The sequence below is a fragment of the Sarcophilus harrisii genome, chromosome 1 (assembly GCF_902635505.1).
Source record: "Sarcophilus harrisii chromosome 1, mSarHar1.11, whole genome shotgun sequence".
In the NCBI taxonomy this organism is placed as follows: Eukaryota; Metazoa; Chordata; class Mammalia; order Dasyuromorphia; family Dasyuridae; genus Sarcophilus; species Sarcophilus harrisii.
In genome coordinates, this window is record NC_045426.1 from 503,557,773 (window position 1) to 503,581,902 (window position 24,130).

General features: G+C 35.8%; 1 protein-coding gene across 1 annotated transcript in view; it reads left to right on the forward strand.

Annotated features, from left to right (window-relative positions):
* Positions 1–24,130, forward strand: part of RAB12 (RAB12, member RAS oncogene family) — a 76,330-nt gene that overhangs the window by 33,384 nt on the left and 18,816 nt on the right. Inside the window, exon 2 of the mRNA XM_031946791.1 lies at positions 5,800–6,490. Within this exon, the coding sequence (XP_031802651.1) occupies positions 5,800–6,490 (691 nt within the window). The remainder of the gene's footprint in view (positions 1–5,799; positions 6,491–24,130) is intronic.

Consider the following 24,130-nt stretch of genomic DNA (forward strand, 5'->3'; position numbering starts at 1 on the left):
CAACTAGTCCCACCCAGATAACAGAATGAAACCACTTTTTCTTGATTTCCTGGGGTGGGTCTCTCAAGGAAGAGCTTCTTTGAGTGAGTTTCCCAAGCTTTCCCCACAAAGCTCAAGAGAGAGAGAGAGTGTTTTGGGGTTCCCCTCGTCAATACCAATCAAATGTCCTAGAAATTATTTTATAGAGCTAGAAAAAATAATAACAAAGCTTATCTGGAAGAACAAAAGGTCAAGTATTTTAAGAGAATTAATGAAACAAAATGCAAATGAAGGTGACCTAGCTGTACCAAACCTAAAACTGATGAGGGGAGCCCCAAAATACTCTCTCTCTCTCTGACTTTGGGGGTTTGTAAATCCATTTATGAAGAACCCATGCCGACCAGAAGGGGATTCCCACAACTCTCTGCCCTGTACCAAACCTCATCATTTGGTTCACTGACCAGGAATCAAGGGGAGCAGCAGTCATCAAAACTCATTTGGTACTGAATAAGAAATAGAATAGTCGATCAGTGGAATAGGTTAGGTTCACAGGACAAAATAGTCATTGACTATAGTAATCTAGTATTTGACTAACCCAAAGACCTCAGCTTTTAAGATAAAAACTATTTGACAAAAACTGCTGGGGAAATTGGAAATGAGTATGGAAGAAACTAGGCATTGGCCCATACCTAACATCCTATACCAAGATAAGGTAAAAATAGGTTCATGTTTTAGACATAAAGAGTGATATTATAAGCAAATTAGAAGAACAAAAGTTAGTTTACCTCTCAGATCTATGGAGATCTGTGACCAAAGAAGAACTGGAATACATTATTGAATACAAAATGGATAATTTTTATTATATTATGTTAAAAAAGGTTTATAAACTTTATAAACTAAGCAAATACCCATCTTTAAAACCAAAACCTTAGATTCATCTGTTTGTAAGTTTAAAGAAAAAAAAACAAAAAAAGTTGCAAAAAATTTAATACTGACATAGTATACAAACTTAAATTTTATCAAATTTTTATTTATTGTACAAACAAAACCAACGCAGACAAGATTAGAAGAGAAACAATAAACTACGAAAAAATTTTTATATTCAAGAGTTCTGATCGAGGCTTCATTTCTACAATATATAGAGAACTGACTCAAATTTATAATTCAAGCCATTCTCTAATTGATAAATGATCAAATGTTATGAAAAGACAATTCAGATGAAGAAATTAAAATCATTTCTAATCATACAAAAAGGTGCTTTAAATCACTATTGATCAGAGAAATGCAAATTAAGACAATTCTAAGATACCACTACACACCTCTTAGATTGGCTAAGATGACAGAAAAAAATAATTATGAATGTTGGAGAGGATGTAGGAAAACTGGGACACTAATACATTGTTGGTGAAATTGTAAACTGATCCAAACATTCTGGAGAGCAATTTGGAACTATGCCCAAAGGGCTATCAAATTGTACATCCCCTTTGATCCAGCAGTGTCTCTACTGGACTTATATCCCAAAGAGACCATAAAGGAGGGAAAGGGACCCACATGTGCAAAAATGTTTGTGACAGCCCTTTTTGTAGTGGCAAGAAACTGGAAACTAAGTGGATGCCCATCAGTTGCAGAATAGCTATATAAGTTATAGTATATAAATGTTATGGAATATCATTGTTCTATAAGAAATGATCAGCAGGATTATTTCAGAGAAGCCTGAAGAGACTTACATGAATTAATGTTAAAGTGAAATAAGCAGAACCAGATCATTGTACATGACAACAGCAAGATTATACAATAATCAATTTTGATGGAGATGACTCTCCAGCAATGAGATGATTGAGGCCAGTTCCAATGATCTTGTGATGAAGAGAACCATCTGAAACCAGAGAGATAACTGTAGGAATTGAGTGTAGATCACAAGATAGTATTTTCACTCTTTTTGTTGTTGTTTGCTTGCATTTTATTTTCTTTTTCATTTTTTCCCTTTTTGATCTGATTTTTCTTGTGCAGCATAATAATTATGGAAACACGTACAGAAAAACTGCACATGTTTAACATATTTGGATTGTCATCTAGGGAAGGGGATGGGGGAAGGGAAGGAAAAAATTTGGAACAAAAGCTTTTGCAAGGGTGAATGTTGAAAATTATCCATGCATATGTTTTGAAAATAAAAAAGCTTTTATTAAAAAAGAAGAAGAAAAATTGATATTGAGTCCTGTTCTATTTGTCAGCCACATTTTTTTCCAATACCAAAGTCAGTGTCATGATTTCTTGGGGGGGGATTCAGAGTAAAAGCACAGCAAAAGTTATAAACACATCAGTGGAAATGTTATAATGTCAAAAATGCTAGATTTTGCATCAAAAAAGCTGAGTTTGAGTCTTAGTTTTCTTTCTTAGTTTCTTAGTTATTATTTATTCCAATTTCGTGAAGTCAACCTTGTGGGATTTCAGTTTCTTCAATTGTAAAATGAAATGATGGATTTTATCATTGCTAAGGTTCTTTAATTTCTAACATTCTATGACTCAAATGAGCAGCTACTCAGTGAATAGACTGCTAGTCCTGGAATCAGGAGAATCTGAGTTCAATTTCAGTCTCAGACACTCATTAGCTATGTAACTCTGGGCAATTCATTTTACCCTGTTTGATTCAGTTTCCCCATCCATAAAATGAACTGGAAAGGGAAATGGCAAACCACTCATTTTGCCAAAAGAAACCAAAAAACAAAAACAAAACAAAAACTCCAAATAAAGTCATGAAGAATAGACCCAACAGAAAAAAGATCTATAGAGAAAAAAGGAGAAAAGCATTTAAATGTACACTATCTTATCTTCATTTTACATTTGAGGGTAAGGTTGAGTGATTTATTCAGGGTCACACAACTAGGAAGTGTTTGAGGCTAGATTTGAACTTATGTCTTCCTAACTCCAACTTTAGGACTCTACTTACTGACTCATAAGGAGGGTGCTACATTTTAGGCTTTGAGTTCTGGAACCATGCCTTTAGCAGCTTTCTATTTATGACAGTCATTGTTATACACTTAAATGGATGCAATGTAAGGTCTAAGACTTTCTTTACTTGTATTTCTTCCTTTTTTGGGTCAATAAAAATCCTGAAAATTTCTGCATTCATTTTTGGGAGACAAAGACAAATGATAGAATTAAACTTCCCAAGAGCTAGAAAGAGCTTTAAGAGACAAAATTTAAGATATTTGCAAACATTAAAAGGACTGATAGTTTAAAAACTATTTAAAGGAACCCTCCAATAAGGGGAATTATCAGTTTCCTAATTTATCTTTCCTATAAATCAATATTTTCATACATCAAGCTTGTTTAAAATATATGCCTTATATTTCCAAACACAGAGTCTAAACATAGCCCAAAGAGTTGAAATTCTGTTGGTAACTTAATCATTCTTCGAAAATGTGCCAAGTCATATCATATTTAGAACTCAATGTTCTCAAATGTTTTGTTTATGAAGTGAATTTGCTAAACAGATACAGGGTAATAAATTAACAAAGAAGGTCTTTTTGTATCCTAGGATTTTCAAACAGGAATTACATATATGATTCTAGCCCAAGATTTTCAAACTTTTGTGGTATCTCAACAACTATCATTGATTTTATAACATCTAACATAATATTTCCCAAATAATAATGGCTAGCATTTGTGAGATATTTATGGAGATAAAAACAAACATTATCTAATTTGATCCTCAATACAATGCTGTATGGTAGGTAATATAAACATTATATTCATTTTATACCTGAGAAAAATGAGGCCTAGAGAGGTTAAGTCCTTGATCAAATCAATAATGTTAAGATTGGAGTTATACTGTCCAGACATCTGATTTAATATCAACAAACTACCTTTCATATCAAACTGGTACCTTCCAGAAGTATATACAAAGAGTGTATCAAAAGTCTTAGTGTCAAAGTCCAATAGAGATTCAATAGAATGAGTCTCTATTAGATTCATATTAGATTTATCTTTGTAGCTTCAGCTCTTAGGGACAAAGAATAGATATGAGATTTGATGGATAAAGAAAACTTCTGGATGAGGATATTTTCTCTATCAGTACAAATGAATAATATCTGAAAATCATGGTTTTATAAGGTTACTTGCCATCCCTGAAAGGTTTCCAAAGTCAAAATGGCAGTATTCATCAGATTGTCTAGCATCAAAGTGCTATATTCATCAGAGGTCTTAAAAATTAGGTCCTCCTGAATTTGACATGTTTCTTGTTTGATGGCATGCCAAGCTTTTCTTTTTGGCACATGATAGGTGGCTAAAAAATGATTGCTGAATTGAAATGAAAAGATGGAGATATAAGAACCAGAGACAGTGAATGAAAGAGGAAGAAGAGAAAGAGAAGGGAGGAAGGGAAGGAAAGAAGTGAAGAAGGAGAAGGAGGAGTGTTATGGGCCAGAACTTGAAACAAGATGTTAACTCATTAGAGTTGATGGAAACAATGCTTGTGTGCTTAGGATTTACACCTTTGGGAGAATTCACACATTAGAGTTCACACCTTTGAGAGTTCACACATTAGCTCACACGTTGGAGTTCGCAAGTTCAGGAGATTCACAAGTCAGAAACCCACAATCCCACTCTCTCAGAGGAAGAGTCAACCTTTGAGTTCACACCTTTAAGAGATCATATACAAGAAGCTCTTAGACCTTCAGTCAGTCAGTCAATCAGTTCAGGAGATTGACAAGTTAGAGACTGCAGTCGGGCAGAATGAAGGATTCGAAGGTTTCGGAGGAATAGAACCAAGATTCAGAGGGAGCTGGAGGTGACAAAGGACAAGCTGCAAGGGCTCTTGGAACCAAGCAGAGAGACAGGCTTCTAAGAAAACTAACTGGGCTATTTTGGAAGAGATAATAAAAGATGGTACTTAAATCTCTGGCTGTGTTTGAAGTGATTATTACACGGAACTGAAACTAAGGCTGCCTCCAGAAAACCTCCCCAAGAAACCTGCTCCTAGAGAACCATTATATTATAAAAAAGAGAACACCACAGAGGAGGAGGAGGAGAAGGAAGAGAAAAAGAAGGAGGAAGAAGAAAAAGAGGAGAAAGAAGAGAAGAAGAGAAGGAAGAGGAGAAGAAGGAAGAGGAAGAAGAAGAGGAGGAAAAGGAGGAAGAAAAGCAGGGAAAGAGGAGGAGGAGGAGGAAGAGGAAGAGAAGGAGAAGTAGCAGTTTGGGAGAGGGTGAAGTAGGAGAAAAGACAGAATTTTGCAAGACTGAGAGGAACAGGATCAAACAGAAAAAAGAGAGATGAGAAAAGGGAAAGTAAATAGAGAGAGAGAGAGGAGGTAGAGAGGGAGAGAAGAAAACAGAGACAGACACACAGAGAGGAAGAGACTGAGAGAAGCAGAGGAGAACAAAGAGCCAGAGGGAGGAGGAGGAAAAAGAAGAGAAGAAAGAGGAGGAAAGAGGGAAGGATGAAGAGGAAAAGGAAGAGGAGGAAGAGGAGGAAGAGCAGTGGAAAGAGCAGGGGGAAGAAGAAGGAGGAGGAGAAGGGGGGAAAGGAGGAAGGGGAGAAAGGGAGGAGGAGGAGAGGGTAGAAGAAAGGAGAGGAGGAGGGGAAAGAGGAGGGTGACCAGGAGGAAGGGGCAGGAGAAGGAAAAGGAGTCAGGAGAAGGAAAAGAAGGGAGGAGGAGAAGGGAGGAGGGATGAAGGGAAGAAGGAAGAGAAAGGAGGAAGAGGAGAAGCAAGAGGAAGAGAATAGAAGAGGAGGAGGAGGCAGAGGAAGAGAATGGAAGAGGAGAAAGGAAGGGAAAAAGAAGTAGAGCACGCTACAAAGTGTGCGGCGCTCAGGGTTAGTGCCCTCCTCCCAGCGCGGGTTCAGCCTGGTCCTCCCCGCCACTGGGGGGCGCAAGCCGCCCACTCTCGCCGGGCCCCCGCCTGGGCCGGCCCCTCCCGCCGCTCCCGCGGCTCAGCGGCCCGCCCCCTCCCCCCGCGCCCCTCCCGCGGGCCCGTCCCCCTTCCTGCCCCTCCTCGTCCGGGATGTTGCTGCCGCTGCTGCGGAATAGCTGCTTCCCTTCTTCCTCTCCCGGCGGCAGCGGCGGCGACGCGGAGCCAGGGAGCCGGCCGGCGGGGCAGCTGCTGCTCGGAGCCCGCGGGGCGGCGGAGGAGGACGAGCCCGGGCACCACGAGCCGGGGCCCGAGCCCCAGCGGCGGCGGCGGGAGGAGGAGGCGGCGGCGCCGGAGGCCGGGGGCCGGGCCCGAGGGGCGCCTCCCCCAGGGAGCGGGCCGCGGGCGGAGCGGGAGCCGTATGTGTCCATGGATCGGGGGGCCGCGCTGCAGAGGCGAGGCGGAGGCCTGAGCGGGGGCGTCTCGGCCGCCGGCTCCCCGGCGCTGTCGGGCGGCCAGGCCCGCCGGAGGAAGCAGCCGCCCCGGCCGGCCGATTTTAAGCTGCAGGTCATCATCATAGGTTCCCGGGGCGTAGGTAAGACCAGCCTGATGGAGCGCTTCACGGACGACACCTTTTGCGAGGCCTGCAAGTCCACCGTGGGTAAGCGCTGAGCCCGCCTCGGGAGCTGGGGCACTGAGGGCGCATGGGCTAAGGGCTCCTGGGAGACGCGGGGAGGGGCCGGGAAAGGGGACTGGGCCCCCGAGCAGAGGGGCACCCTTTGGGAAGGGAGTGCAATGGAGGAGAGTCCTCTCTGCTCTGTTCGTGGGAGACCCGGGATCCCTTCCCCCACCCTGGAGGCGAAGATGGGGACCCCGGCTCCTGGAGGCGGCCCCGAGTGCCTCGTGTCCCGCCCCCGGCCCTGTGTCTCCGCTCTCCACATAGCTCCTCCTCAGCCTCTGCTCGCCCCTTCCCCACTTTCCTAGAGCTGACCTCATTTGTCCGAGCGTCCTTGAGCCTTTCTCCTTCCCCGACACTTTCTAAGTCTTCCGAGGGGAATGCCCCTTACCTTCTGCCCAACACAGAGAGTGGGTACCCTGAGCCGAGGAGCTTCTCTGGAAACTTCGCTACTTCCTATGTGAGGTCCCCTTCTTTCTTTTTTCTTTTTCTTTTTGCATACTCCCCACACACCTGCCTCTTGGTTCTTTTCCATCATTGTATACCTTCATCATTCCACAAAAATACCTCCCTTCTTTTACTCTAATCCAAATTGATTTATTTGGAGAGAGATACCTCTCCGGGTGATTTGCTCCCTTAAGACCCTCTTCATTTGCATTTGTTTGGATTCAGCTGTCCCAAGCAGTAGCCTGGGTCGTTCTCTTTGCAAACTCCTGACAGTCTTATGTTACTTCGGAGGAGGGAGGGGGAGCGGTGTTGGGGGGAGTCACTTGATACTTCGGGGTGGGACCCGGGCAGGCATGTTGTGAAATTGAAGATAAAGATAACATTCACCTGCTGGGGCACGCGCAGTGGCTTTCATAAGTTTGTCAGTGACAAAGGGATATCAAGTTTGTCTCTAAAAAAATTTCCCCTTCAGATTTGATTAAAAAAAAAGAACTTCCCTGAAAGGAACGATATTATGGTAAAACTGGGTGTCTACTTATGAGCTACTGATAAGGATGTACTGAAATTTGAAATGGTTTTTAAAACTCTCTAAGGAAATGGATGAGAATATCATAATAGTGCAAGTTTGTTAATAAACAATATGTTGAAGAACACATGATAAAAGACCAAATGTTGTATTCTGTTTCACTCACTGAATTCTGATAATTTATTAACATGTAAATGACCACCCAGGTAGAGGTAATATAACTGTATCAGTAGGATCTGATATATAAACAGAAAGTGAAATTGCCCTGCCTCAATAAAACTGAAATTGAAGGGAAATTTTATTTATAGTGAAAATACTCTGGAGTTCACAGCATTTTATTTGTAACTTAGTTCTGGAAAGAACCTTGAAGATTTAGGCTAACCTGTCATATTGTAGTTGAAGAAATTACTTTGTTTTATCTGGTGATCAATAATTGTCTTTGTGAAAAATCCGATAAAGCTAATCTGGTGGCACCTGGACTGGTGTATATGTAATCTAAGTAAAGAATAATAGGAATAGTAGAGGATTTTATTAGTCATGGACTGGTGGTTCTTTAAAAAAGGAAATCACCTTGACTCTTTTGCTAGAGATATCTTCTAGGAATGTCCAGGAAACAGTGTGTTGTATTAGATTTTAACTTTTAGAAGATTACTTCTGTAAAGTCAATGTTGTAAGATTCTGAAAGTCCTATTTCATTTGAAAACTTATATCATTTCTTTTTTGTGATTTTATTTTGGAAGTTTATGATTTAAAAAAAAAAATCAGTGCCTAACATTAAAGGACAGAAGTTGTAGATAATTTGTGATTATAAAGCTGTTCTTCATTGCTGAATATTTTTCATGCTAGTTTTTGTTAAGGGTAAATTTACACAGATTTTAAAGATGAGTGTTAATTTTAAGATTTTATTTGCAGTCCAATAAGACCCCATATTTTATATATTTTAAAAATCTAAATTTCTGGTTTAAAAGAACATACATATATAGATAGAGATATTTTGCAATTTTGTTTTCCTTACTGCTATTTTGAAGCAGATCTTTGTAGGAGTGTTTTGATTTTTTTGATCTTTTTTCCTTTCTAAGAGCTTCTTTGACACTTATTTGCTTAAAAGTCTGCTTTGGCTGCAAATAAGTTCCAGATCTTTTGGTAAGAATGATTGAAATATTATCTAATGAGATTTATTAATCTTTTTTGAGGTTCAATAAACAATGACAAATTGGCAAGTTTCTTAATTTTGAAGGGTCATCCTTAAATACATAAAAAGCTTTAGCACCTATAATTTTATCCTTAAATTTACACTCCTGTACACTTGGATAAAGACAACAATTATTAGTAAGTTACCTTGATGCTACTGCTATGCTAGAACTTCCTGCATTGTGGTTACCCCAAAGTATGATATCTGATTAATTCAGACCTACCATGACTTGGGGCCTTTTGCTAAGTATACAGAAAGATCCTGTGGCACTTTGGCTTCAAGGTTTACAAGAAGGAAAACTTATATACTAATTGTAACCAACAGACCAGTCCTATTGGAGGTTAGAGGGAAGGGTGGATAGGACTACTTGTGGAAGAGAAATAATATGAACTTGGCTTTGCTAGAGAAGTTGTACTTAAAGCATGATAAGGAAGGAATTTGGTGTAGAGAAAGTACTTTGCACAAATAGATTAGCTAAATTGTAGGTCTCCCATAGGGTAATTGTTAAGTGAAACTGTAGCATCTTACATGTTAAGAGAAGGCATTGGGAGTTTATCTAGTGGGCATTGAGGAGTCAAGGGATCTTCAAGATGATGTGTTAGGAAAGTTGGAAAAAATATTTAGGAAATTTATATTAATTCCAGGGGGAAATAGTGGTAATTGAAAGGAACATACATAGGAGAGAAATTTCAAAAAAAGTTGCTAATCAGTCATTAAAGATTTATTAAATGCTTACCATGGAACAGACTAAAGGATGAGGATACAAAGAAAGATAAATGACAATTTCTGCTCTCAAGGAGTTCACAGTTGAATGGCAGGGACAATGCGTAAACAACTATATAAACAGCTATGTATAGGAAATATAAAAGCTATATATAGGTTAAATTGGAAGTAATCAATGCAATGTAGGCAGTAGAATTAATGGGGGTTAGAAAAGACTGCTAGTAGAACAGACGTGTCAAACTGAAATAGAAAAGGATACCTGCTGTCTGCATGTCGATTTAGAAAACCACAAATAAACATGATGCTGTATTTTTATTTTGTTAAACATTTGATAATAATTTTTAAAAATTGGTTCTGACTTCACTTGGCAGTTTCTCTGCTAGTTGTGACTTTGAGTGACACCTCTGCTGAAGAAAGTGGTATTCTAGCTGACTTAAAGAAAACAGAAGACAAGAGTCTGAAGTGAGGAGGGAGAACATCCTATGCTTGAGGAACACCTAGTTAAAGTATCAGCAGTTGGGAGTTGTTTCAAGGACTAGCAAAGGAACTGTTGGATGACAGAGTAAAAGGGAAAAGAGTATAAAATGTAAGAAGATTAGAAAGGGAAGGGTCGAATTATGAAGAGTTTTTGAACACCAAGATTTTATATTGATCTTTGAAGTGATCATGAGCCACTGAAGTTTATAGAATGGAGAAGGCTGAAAGGGAAGGGGAAGAGGAAGGAAGGTGTGTAACATGCCAGGACTTAAATTGAACTAGATAGGCTCTAAGGCTGACTCCAAGTTTTTGAGATAACTAGGAGAATGATAGAATAATAACTAATTTATCTCAAGCTTTAAGTTTTGCAAAACACTTTTTGTAAAAACAGTAGGAAAAGAAGGAGGTGCAGAAGGTAGTGGATTTTAGGGGAAAGATGAGTTTACTTTCACATAGTTTGAATATGATTGACCATATACACATGTTAAGATAAATAATGATACGTCCCTTTCATTTGTGTGAAGAACTCAAATGTGGAAAATCTACCAAATCAGATTAGCAACTAAGTAACATATATATTAACCTTAGAGAATTGGGGCCCTGATTTGCCCTTGATCATATCTCTCATATGTATCAGAAACTTGAATAAAGGTCTTCCTGATTCCAAGGCCAGACCTCTATCAGCTGTACCAAGTACCTTTCTTCCTAACTGTTGGAGGGAAACAATATATGGAATGATCATTCATTTAAGAAGTGTCTAATGTATTTCAGTCAGTGAGAATACAAATACTAATATAAAAAAAAAAAATAGCCCTTGCCGTAAAAGAGTTGACATTCTATTGACAGTAAATATTGTATCTATTTTTGTGCCAGATACTAATAGGGAAACTACATAAACATATAAAGGTAAGGAAATTCCAGTTAAATGATTCAGACATGGAAAGCTTGGTCTTAAAACTTCAGTTCTAGAGAAATCAATTTCAGTTGAAGTGGTCTGGAAAGTTTTTATGGAATATTGTTTCAAGCTGAACCTCAAAGGACCAGTAGAGTCAGGAAAGCCAGTTTGGAGGAGTAAAGGGCTATTGTGGCAGTGTTATTATAAGTGGGAATAAATAATGGCAGTATAATGATGAATAGGGATTAAGAAGACATGATAAAAATTTAAGAATTATTGGATCCTTTTAAGTCTTATTTCCATTTCTGTTTATATAAAGGATATACCCAAAGTCATGGCAGTTTTAAGTTATTAAAGATTAATATTAGTGAAACTTCACTAAGCCTTTGGATACACCCTTTATAATAGAAATAATTATGTTTGTTTTCTTGATAGAATGTTGTAAAGATCAGTTTATTCCTGGAATTCCTTGGGGTACCATAATATTTTAATTACCTAATGTAGATACATGCAGTTTAAGACATTTATCTCAGTCAAGGCTAGTTTTGGAAATTTGATCCTTTTCTGTTTCATCTGACCTCATACAGAGGAAAGGTTATTCTATGAATGACAGATTATAACCCCTAATTTTAATCTCATTCTTATAAGAGTTTGCCTTTGGTAACAAATGCAACCAGTCAAGACTATGGATTTCCTCTAGGAAAAATACCTCATAATATATGATAGACTTCTGATGAGTCAGTACTGGATGCTTTGTAATAAAAAAGAAATGGATTAAACATATCAAAAGGAAAATATTAAAATATTTTAATATTAAACTATCTGTAGAATAATTTAAACTTTATAAGATTATAGAAATCATTTTTTTTAATTTTAGATGAGGTAAGACACCTTTTTATAGTATTTTTAATTGAACAGAACATTACCTAATACCGCTGTTTAGTATTGAGGCTCATATTGTAAAAATTTCATTGTCTTTTAAAAAATAACATTTAAATATATTAATTGATTTACATAATGAAGATCGCCTTTGTATAAGATATTTAAAGATAGGATTTTAAAGAATTAATTATAATCTTGTTTACTTAGTTTTAAATTTACTGTAGTATTTTTTGGCAATTTAAAAAATTGTTGTAAGGAAAGTACAGAAGCAGCTTTTCAAGTTTAAAATTAGTCATGAAAGACAATTTGCAAAGAAATATGCATCTTTCCACTGCCTTTCTTATATAACTTTGCTGTCCTTTTGCCTATATTGCGAACTTTCCTGAAGAGATACTATGGACCCCCTGTGTTCAGCCTTTTCAATTCCTATAAAGTTATTGGCCTCTTACGGTTTTTTTTCAGCTTCCTCTTGTTCTTTGGCTAGAAAAGTTTTCAAGAGTAGATAAATGAATTTAGATGAAATTGAAATGTGAAGAGTTTATTTACCTAATGTCCATTTCACATGCATACTAAATTTTTTGCCTTAAAAAAAAAGACCAATCTGTTACATGCACAGCTTTATGTAAGAATTATTACGTGTACTTGTTAATTATCTTGATTGCTTATATCATGTATATGAAAGAACACTAGGTTTGGAGTCAGACTTGAATTTGAAGCCTGGCTCTGCTATTGATTTGATGTGTTTCCTTCAATAACCAGTTGATTTCTTTGAATCTCACTTTTCTTGTGTATAAAATGATAATCTTTTTACGGGATTTTGGGAAATATTTGTTGTTCAGTCATTTCAGTCATGTCTGACTCTTTTTGACCTCATTTGGGATTTTCTTGGCAAAGGTGTACTGGAGGAGTTTATTATTTTTTTCTTCCAACTCATTTTACAGATAAAGAAACTGAGGCACCAGAGTCAGTCACACAGTTAGTAAGTGTCTGAGATCAATTTATCCATAGAAGTTTCTAGCTATTGAGTGTGCCATGTCCTAGATAATTTATATATTTTAGGGTTCTTTGGTTGCCTTAAAATAAAAAGTTTTTCGTTTAAGCATTCTTTCTCATTTTCCCCTTCTAGAAAATAAAAAGAAACTAAACCTTTGTAACAAATAATAAATAAGCAAAGCACATTCCTCTATTGGTTATGTTAAAAAATTGTAGGCATCATTCTGAATATTTAATTCATCACCTCTTTCTTGGGAGGTGGGTGGCATTCATTATCATCACTACTCTGGAGTTATGTTTGATTATATTGATTATATTGATCAGAGTCTTTCAAATCAGTCTTTCAAAGTTGTTCATTTTACAGCGTTACAGTTTAATTGTTCTTCTTATTTTGCTCACCTTCATGCATTAGTTTGAACATATAGGTCTTTTCAGTTTTAAATGGGATTTTTCCATTCTGGATTTTCTTTTTGCCCATTCACAAATGTCTATTTCTCTTAGTTTTATTTTAGTGTCCTGCAGCTTTATTGAATCTATTGTTCTGGTTTCTTTCCTGATAAGATATTCTAGGGAAGTCATTATGTCATCAACAAATATAATAATCTTAGAATAACCTTTTAAATATGAATTATTTATATATTATTTCTTTGGGAGAGAAGTAAAATTTAAAGTAAGCTTTCCCTTCTAAACTTTGGACAAATAGAAGATTAGCCCAAGTTTGACTTTTAAAATACCCAGGTAACAAATCAATTAAATCAACCTTCCTTTACTCTTTGTAACATGATTTCTTCTGTGACTTAATTAACTGGATGCATAGAAAAGACTAATATAATAAGCCTTTTACTTTTAGTCCACTATCTATAGTCAGTGGATATTGGATAAAAAGTGATCAAAATGGTTTTATCAAACATATCATATGAGAGTTGATTGAAAGGATTAGAGGTTTTGACACTGTTAGTCACTCCCTCTTCCCATATACTTCTCTCCACTTTCATGATATTGTCCTTTCCCTGTGTATTTGTGTGTCACATCCTCAGTTTCAGATCTCTTGCCTATTAAAATATGGTTGTCTTCTAAGACTGGCTAGCTCTTCTTCTTCTTCTAATTCTTTTTTTTTTTTTTTTTTTAATATCATCCCTTAGTGATTTCAGATATCATAAGTTTCCATTATTATCTCAATAAAGATGAGCCTGAAATCTGTATGCCCAACCCAAATACTCTCTTCAGAGTTCCTTTTCCATGTCACTGCTAGATAGATGTGTCCAGTGGGCATTTCAAAAATCAGTCAATAAATATTTATCAAGAACCTGTTCTATGCCAGACATTGTGATAAGTGCTGGATAAATCAGCATGTCAAAAATAGAACACATTATTTTCCCTTCCTCATCCCCTCACTGACCCTTCTCTAAGCTTTGCTATTTCTTTCAGAACAAGAACCTTTCATTTGCCTGGATTTATAACCTTTGTATTATCCTTTCGTTTCCTTTACTTTCCCTTTCTCCTTTCTCCTTCCCCTCCTCCCTAGCCCACATGCTCTTACCACCTCTTGAGTATTCCTACTTCCTATCTTATCTGTTCTTTGACATAGCTGCTAAATTGATATTCCTAAAGCACAAGTTTGAATATGTTCTCAATTTGCTTCTATGATACCTTGTTGAGTTTAGGTTAAAGCACAAACTATTTTCCTTGGCATCAGATTTTTTATAGTTTAACTCTAGTTGGCTTTTCCAGCTTTATTTCACATAATACTCCTTCACAAATTCTGTTCTAGCTAAACTGGCTTACTTAATTTTCCCTATAATCAGTATTCCATTTCATATCTCACCTTCTTGACTTTCTATATCTTGTCTTCTGTTCCTGGAATTTATTCCCTCCTCTGCCTTTGAAGATCCTGAACTCTCATAGGAAATTAATATTTTTGTGTTCCTCCTAAGTAGTTACATTGTATTTATTTATGAATGTATCTGATTTTAAGAGCAAAAACTTCTTGGAGTTGGGGGTTGAATTTGTAATATCTTCCTAAAATGACATTGAAAATACCTAATAAGTACTTGTTGAATTAAATTTAATTAGAGAAAAAGTGTTTTCAAGTACTTAAAAAGTATTTTATGTGGAATGGACATTAGATATCCCTGGACTTCTAGCAAAGAATTAATTTTAACTGGAATTTACAAGTAAGTTTAAATTATTAGTAAAACAGTTCTCAAACGAAATAGATTATTTTACAAGTATTTACATTGAAACTGAGCGATAATTTGTGTCTTTTTTACAAGTAGACTTTAAATCTAAAATAAACATTAACTATAGTCATAAGCCATTCTAGGACATTGCTGGGTCATAACTGTTATGTTTGGCTTTAGGCTCTTTGTCATATCTATTGGGTTCAGTTCCTCTCTGAGTTTCTGTATTGGAAACCATAAAGAGAGATAAAGCTTAAAGAATATGAGCGTAAGAGGTAGACTTCAGGATCACTATAGGGTCCATACCTGTTGATATGTACAGATGATCTAGCAGCAATATAAATGAGTCAGAGAAACAGATAATTAATTCTGACAGCAAAGAAAAGAGAAAATCTATTTCTTGTTCTGAGAATAACATTTTAGCTTTCCTTTCACTCCCCCATAAACCCAGGATAAGTATTTAATATTCTATATCTTTATTTGTTTACATGTCTCCCACCTCTTTTTCTGTGTGCTTAAATGTGGTTCCCTTTGTCAAAGAATCCATAATTTGTATTCAGAAAATCCAGAACCTTGCAGTTCCACATTGTTCCATCCAGGAGTGTGTATAAAGTTCTTATTGCCAAGATGATGTAATATGGTGTCTCAGGCAAATGTGAATTAGAAACTGCTTTTGCTTGAGTTCACATTTGAGTTTTTATGTAATGTAGGCAGTATGTTATAAAATGTGTAATTGACTTTAATGAATTATACAAACTAATTGTGACAAAGCAGGATAAAAATCATCTTTCAGAGAATGTTACAAATTGTTCCAGGTTTTTTAGATAGAATTAAAATCTATTTAAAACCTGACCAACTGCATAAACATTTAATGCCTGTCTTGACTATTCATAGACCTTTCTTCTTTTTTTATTTATTTTTAATTATAACTTTTTATTGACAGCCCATTCCTGGGTAATTTTTTACAACATTATCCCTTGCACTCACTTCTGTTCCGACTTTTCCCCTCCCTCCCTCCACTCCCTCCCCCAGATGGCACGCAGTCCTATACATGTTAAATATGCCACAGTATATCCTAGATACAATATATGTGTGTAGAACCAAACAGTTCTCTTGTTGCACAGGAAGAATTGGGATTCAGAAGGTAAAAATAACCCGGGAAGAAAAACAAAAATGCATACAGTTTACATTCATTTCCTGGTGTTCTTTCTTTGGGTGTAGCTGCTTCTTTCTATCATTGATCAATTGAAACTGAATTAGATCTTCTCTTTGTTGAAGAAATCCACTTCCATCAGAATACATCCTCATACAGTATCATTGTTGATGTATATAATGATCTCCTGGTTCTGCTCATTTCAGTTAGCATCAGTTCATGTAAGTCTCTCCAAGCCTCTCTGTATTCATCCTGCTGGTCATTTCTTACAGAACAATAATATTCCATAATATTTATATACCACAATTTACCCAACCATTCTCCAATTGATGGGCATCCACTCGCTTTCCAGTTTCTAGCCACTACAAACAGGGCTGCCACAGACATTTTGGCATATACAGGTCCCTTTCCCTTCTTTAGTATCTCTTTGGGGTATAAGCCCGGTAGTATCAATCACTGATGGTCAAAGGTTATGTACAGTTTGATAATTTTTTGGGCACAATTCCAGATTGCTCTCCAGAATGGTTGGATTCGTTCACAACTCCACCAACAATGCATCAATATCCTAGTTTTCCCACATCCCCTCCAACATTCATCATTATTTTTTCCTGTCATCTTAGTCAATCTGACAGGTGTGTAGTGGTATCTCAGAGTTGTCTTAATTTGCATTTCTCTGATTAATAGTGATTTGGAACACTCTTTCATGTGAATGGAAATAGTTTCAATTTCATCATCTGAAAATTGTCTGTTCATATCCTTTGACCATTTATCAATTGGAGAATGGCTTGATTTCTTATAAATTAGAGTCAATTCTCTATATATTTTGGAAATGAGGCCTTTATCAGAACCTTTAACTGTGAAAATGTTTTCTCAGTTTGTTGCTTTCCTTCTAATCTTGTTTGCATTTAGTTTTGTTTTTATAAAGGCTTTTTAATTTGATATAATCAAAATTTTCTATTTATGATCAATAATGATCTCTAGTTCATCTTTGATCACAAATTTTTTCCTCCTCCATAAGTCTGAGAGGTAAACTATCCTATGTTCCTCTAATTTATTTATACTCTCATTCTTTATGCCTAAATCATGAACCCATTTTGATCTTATATTGGTATATGGGGTAAGTGTGGGTCCATGCTTTCTTAAGAAAGATTTCATTACACTTTGAATTGACCAAACTTTTTAGAGATTTTCTTGCCCATACACCCTTTACAGAACCTTTACCCTTTTATTAAGTATTTTTCTAGTTTTATAAGGAAAACATTTGTTTATTTATCTTTACCATACATCTTTGACTTTTTGAAGACATTATCAAACTAGACATTGTAAGCCAAAGATGCAATACTTTGAAAGAAGAGAAAGCTATTATCACTATTTTATGATGCTGTCCCTGTGTACATAGTGAAATCTAGTAAAAAGAAGGAAAAACAGACAAATTTATTAACCGGTATTCTTTCCTTTTAGATAATATGGTTTTACGGCTAATCTGTAGCTCTCCTAGAAGGATAGCAAATTTCCAGTTGTAGTCATATCTCTTTTTAATGATATCCTCTATAGCCTTTTACACTGAAATATGATTGATTATCAAAATACATATTGATTTAATTTGTAGGAAGTAGTGTAATAGCAAGAAATAGTACTGGCTTTAAAATTAGAGATCCTGCCTTTAATGCTCATTATGTTTGTGATAAATGGGGAAAATCACTAACTTTGCTGAGACTTGTTTTCTCTTCTGTGAAATAAGGAGTTGGAACAGATGACCTTGGAGGTAAACAGATCTACATTTTTGATAGTTCTTCCTAGAACATCTCTTATCTCCTTGTCCGGTGACATACATTTAAATCCTTAAAATTCTTGATGTTTATGGTACTCATTTGGCAAATGCTTGTCATGAGTACTATAAGATAGATAATCAAATGTCCAGTGAAACATTGCTTCTCCTGGCCTCTGGATAAACAAGCTCCTAACTTCTTATTGGCTTTCCAGGGAGTCCTTCCAAGCCAGCTTCTCATTTAGCTGTTATTTTTTTTTTCCTTTATAATCTTGCATAAAAAATATGATGCAATTCTTACATTGGTATGTCTACTTTTTCACAAAATGCTGATAGAGTTAATGTTCATAATCGGTGTGCGGACTTTGTCAGGTTTTGTTAAGAAGTTTGTTTGCTTGTTTTTGTACATCATGTCCTGCCACTTTGTCACCGCCACTTTGGGAGTGAAAGCTGGGGTATACACCACTAAGGACCATTTTCTTTGTTTTATGGGTTGCTAAGGCCAAAGAATTTGTCAACAAGTGGCCCTTCTGCTGGTGATGGAACTCTTCATACTTAGCTAAGCTAGTCCCTGGAAGGTTTTCCAACATGATAGACTGACAGAAATTGCTTCTTACTGGCATCTAAATAACCCAATATCATATACTCCATGTACTAGGAGCAAAATTTTAATTCCTGTTCCCATGTAAGTTAGGATACTTTTTTCTTAAGAGATAGCCTTCACACTATCCTAAAGACTTGGTTGACTCAAATGAATGGAAGGCCCAGGATGTCAGCATCACTTCTTAGTTTCCTAAGAACAAAATAGCAATGAAGAGCTCTTGTGCAAGAGAGCTTCATTCAACTAAATCTATTGGAGTTCTCTTTTTGTTAAACACCAATTCAGTCCTTATCCTTGTTGAATATTCTTCTGTAGTAGCTTAATATGTCTTCTTTTGATAACAGTTGAACGACTTAGGAGTGCCTAATTTTGTTTCAACATAGAACAGGAGTCGGGTCCCTCCCCTAAAATTTTAACAAATATTCCATAAAATAAGAAGGAAGTTGCTTTACACACTGTTCTACATTTTACAAAGTAAAAAAAAAAAAAAAAAAAAAAAAAAAAAAAAGTCTTACATATATCCAGTGAGTAGTAGAATAAGAATGAGAACTCTAGTTGTGTGACTCCTACACCACTTACTTTTTCCATTCTAATAGCAGTGTTCCAGTAGTAGTTCCACCAAAACATACATTATTACATACTTTTTCTTCCTCTTATGATCTGTTCATTCTACCAAGAGAACAAATATTATTAATATAGTTTAATGATATTTCTTAGAAATGTTTGAGGTTGGGAGGAAATCCTTAGCACTGTACTATTAAAATCGGAGCATTCAGCAAATATGAAATCATTTAAAAATATGTCTGGAGAAGAACTGGCAAATCCTTGGTTCCTTCATGTTCTGAACGATACCTTTTATTTAAAATATATTCTATTAATAATATCTGTTGGCTTCTATGGAAGATGTAAAATTTAGATAAGATTCCTGCCCTTGTCGACCTTATTTCAAGTTTCAGGGAATATAACACCCCTCCCCCCAAAACAAAAACACACCAGCCCAACTCTCCCATGGAATTAATACATAAATTCATGAGAGGTATAAACAGGGCTTATGTTAAGGTTTCTAAAAGAAGTAAGAATTCTAAAAAGTTTGAATACTAATTGGTAAGTAATAGGGGCTATCAAATGGTTTTGAGTAGAGGAAGTCATAGGACCAAATCTCTCCATAGGGAAGTATTAATCTGACAGTAGTGTGGAAAATAGTTGATTTGGAAGAAATTAGAATTGGCCTGGGTACTTACGATAAATTGTTCAGGAGATTGATGAGGAAAAGTGCACTTGGAAAGTGGCAGTAGGAATATAAAGTAAGGAAGGAGATTACAAAAGTAAAGCAATAGGAAGTGATAACTGATTAGCTACGAAGGAGAAAGAACATGGGAGACTATAAATGATGCCATTTATTTAAAAAAAAGTGAAATCAAGAAGAACAAATTTTAGAAAACAATGAGATTAAGATAGATGTAGAAAATGTTGAATTTTATTGGTTTACGAATATTCATTGAAGATTTCCTTTAGACATATGGATTTATGAGTCTGGAACATTGGGAGAAGGCAAGAGCTGGAGATAATACTGATCTTGAAAAAATTATTTAACTTCTTTGCCTATGACTACTGGTGAGATTGGACTATATTATCTCAAAGATTCCTTTCAGCTCTAAGTCTTATAGTCCTGCGTAAATTTGGTATTTATTTGCATAGAATATTTTGCATAATATATTCAGTGCCCCAACAGCTGATGTGTTTGGATCCCTACACTTTGATTTGTAATGACTTTTTAGTCTAAAATCCTAAACTAGGCAAACATTTAAAAATTTTGTTCTTATTATTCTTACTCACTGACAATGAATTATATGTAAGAACATTTTGTGGATTTCAAATTTTAGTCCACTTGAAGGATCAAATAATGATTTGTTTTTACTGTCATTCAATTTTCAAATACATAGCAAGATAGAAAGAAATCTTGGTAATACGATTGGATGGTTGGAGTTAGGAAGACTCTAGTTCAAATTCTACCTTTGATACTTAATAACTCTTTGGTCCTGGGCCAGCTGTCCAAGATAAATCTATTGAATTAATGATAAACTCACAAATTGATCCTTGATGCATTAATATGTTTTTCTGATCTAAAACAGTTATTTGATCTCTAAATATTTAATGTGTTAGATTGTTTTATTTAGGTAAAAAATGTGCTCGAGCCAGCTTCAAACCCAAATCCCCTGAAGCCTATATTCTCTCCCACTCCAGACTGCTTCAGTATTCATTTTTATTTCTGCTTTATTGCTATGTTTAGTTTTATTTAACTTATTATTTCAATCAATATAAAAAGTTGATTTATAGTTTAAAGAAGTCAATTATTTAAGTTCCACATTGAATTTGTTAATATTAAGACAAGAATACTCTGTTTCTATTTAAATACATGGAATTATCATCTGAAATAAGGCTCTGCCAAATATAAAGACTAATCTAGGGGAAGCTGGTGCAGTGGATAGAGCACTGGCCCTGAATTCAGGAGGACTTGGATTCACACACATAACACTTTCTGGCTGTGTGACCCTGGGCAAATCACTTAACCCCAATTGCCTCCAAAAAAAAAAAAAAAGCACTGATATAGTACTATTTTGCCCATCTTAGAAGAAATTAGGAAATTTATATTATCTAATAAAAAAGGAAAGGTATGTGTTACTAGGATGAATTCAGATATGAAAAAATAAAACCCTTAAAAACTTTCTGAGCTATGTCCTGAAAAGATAAATAACTAAATGCTAAGGTAAAAGACTTGAAGGACATTGACTTTTTTGTGAAACTGGTGTCTGCTGTGAGCCCTAGTAATCATATCAACTTTCACCCTCTATATTAATTGCTTTAATTTGTTTCTTTATTAATTCTTATTTTGGCTTCCAAGGAATAAAGAGAGAATGCCTTGATGGTTCCTTATAAATTGATAGAAATGTACAATCTCTTTCCTATTCTAGACAAATCTTTTTTTTCTGTAAGTTTTCACTTATCTCTCTCTCATTTTCAAACCCTGGTCTCTTAGACTTGGATAAACATAAGTGTTATTGTTCATATAGTAGAGTCATTTATTTACTCTTCAAAAGCGGGGGGGGGGGGAGAAGAGTGGAATATTCTCAGCAATATCAATTCCTTGAATTGTAGAAGTCATTCACTTAGAATGATAATTTTCTTCGTAATGTCTTTTTACAAAATAATAGTTAAATGCAGATCCTCTACAGTGCCTCTTCAAACACAATTTGTAAACTATGTTTCTCGGGAAAGAAGTTCTTTTCATCCTTTTTCTCTGTTCTTCAGTGGTCTCTCTCCGTGACAGCAACTCACTCTAGAGTGACAATTAAAAGCTACTTTTCAAGATACAATTTCTATTTTTTTCCCTTAATGTTATTCCTTCTTAAAGACATAGTCATAATATCCAAATCTGTGTTGGAGGAAATAACTTCCTTTAGGAGGCTAAGATGTGGTTACACAACAAGAAGTTGGAAAAAATTAAAGTCAGTAAGGGAATATAGCTTAAGTTACCAGTGATTTTAGATCCAGGTGAGGCTAAGTGTAGAGTAAGTGTGCGAATAAATCTTAAAGTTTTAAAAGCAGAAACAGTGATCTTTCTAAAGAAGGAATTGCATGAAATATCTGGAAAGACAGAATGTATGTGTATGGAATTAATGGAACACCCTCAATCTTGAGTCTGAGGAGCTAGTTTCCAGTCCCACTCCTTAAGCATGTGTTGATCAAGTCATTTAACTTCCCTGGGTTTCAGATTCTTCATCTGTTAACAAAACAAAACAAGCAAACAAACAACAAAAAAACAGGATCTGTTGGACTTGATGCTTTGAACTCTCTATCCTTTGAACTCTAAATTCTTGATTCTTTGAGCTCTAAGTCTACAATTCTGTGATCTTCTGAGGATATAGCATGAGCCATAATGGAAGAGAGTGCTATTAGGGGAAAAGGGACAAAGACCAAGAAAATATATTCCATAGTGCTTAGACAGAAGTGTTCTGATCACTTTAAATCTTCACTCAATTCTTTTTCTTGTGTGTCTTTTTTTTTTGTTAGTAATGACTCAAATACCACAAAATATTTTAATGAGGTGCATTTAAAATGCCAGCTTTATTAGCCCTCCAAAAGATAATATTTTTATTGTACTTTTAAAAGGGAATAAACAATGATAGTTAAATTCCCACTTTCCCAAAGATTTATTTCTCTCTTTAAAAGACAGTAAGTGTCCATAGTTTGTGGGAGGAGTCATTTGAAATTGGTGTTGCATAAATTGGATCTTGCACAAGAACACTGTGTTTCAAAGCCCAATGATACAGGGTGGGGAGTGGTTTACAGTAGTAGCAGGCAGAAATGAAAAAATGATAGTTATATGGAATGAAGCACCACCTAAGGGTCTGCCGCAAGCTAGAGATAGGAGGCTGAGTAGGAGAATTAACTGGCTCTTCAACTAATATGTCTGCCCTGAGTTGAATGAATATTTCTTGGAATTGGGTAGGAATAAATATTGTACCTGTTGAGGAATATGTCAGTATCATTAGAACTAAATATATTAGATTTGGATATAGTGACTGCTGTTTATATAGTTCTCTATTTGGATTTGATTTTCACACTGAGTTTTTACTTGTTTGGTTTTCTGAGACTTGTACATCATCACCTTCAGACTTACTTTCTGAGGAAGTATGTATAGTTTTAAAAAAAAGTAAGACTAATAAACAGTGGCTTTTTTTACCCACATTCTGTCGAGATGGATGTATACTTAACAGTCAATTATATGCTTATTTGGCCCATTCTGTAAATGATTCTAGATGAAAAAGAAACCTATTTTTGTCATGTGATTATTCTTGATAAATTAAATGAATGCACACATTGTGTATAATTGATACTTGAGAGCAAAGTATGTCTTTATGTATATTTATAATTCTACTTTTGCTGATTACAGAACTAAGTTTGAGAAATGTCTTAAGTTGTAATCAGTTATTTTTTTATAACTCAACATATGCTAACAATCACTTTTATGCAAAATCAGGCCACAAAAGCCCAAATCTACAGGACTTGTAAGGGAAAATGGAATTGAGGACACAAGATCCTAAAGTTTCATCAGTAATTTAAAAAAAAAAAGATAACTTTTTTTTTCATTTTTTTTTTTTTTATAATTATAACTTTTTATTGGCAGAACCCATGCCAGGGTAATTTTTTATAACATTACCGCTTGCACTCACTTCTGTTCCGATTTTTTCCCTCCCTCTCTCCACCCCCTCCTCCCAGATGGCAAGCAGTCCTATACATGCTAAATGTCATAGTATATCCTAGATATAATATATGTATGCAGAACTGAACAGTAAAAGATAAGAACTTAAAAAAAATGATAGCACAGTATAAGACCTGTTAAATAGTTAAGATATACATAATTATATATAAATAATGGTGACACTCTTGGCCTCAGGCTGCTGTTCAACTTGAACCAAGATTCAGGTTTCCCAGAGTAGAGCTGCAGTCATGGGAAAATTGTAGAATGGGTGCCAACCAGCCTTCTTCTACCCACAGCTCCTATTGCACCAAAAAAAAAAAAAATACAATACAATAAATGTGGATTTTATCTTTAAAAAGAGCTGACTTATACTTGTGGAAATAGGTCCTGAACTTTATCCTTTGGGAAACCCCCAAACTACCACCTTTGGGATTTTGCTTTATATTTGTGGGGATTGAGCAGAATTTTCTCCACTCTACCTCCTCCCTTTGCCCCAGTAGTTCTCATCTCTTGAAGAAGATGATC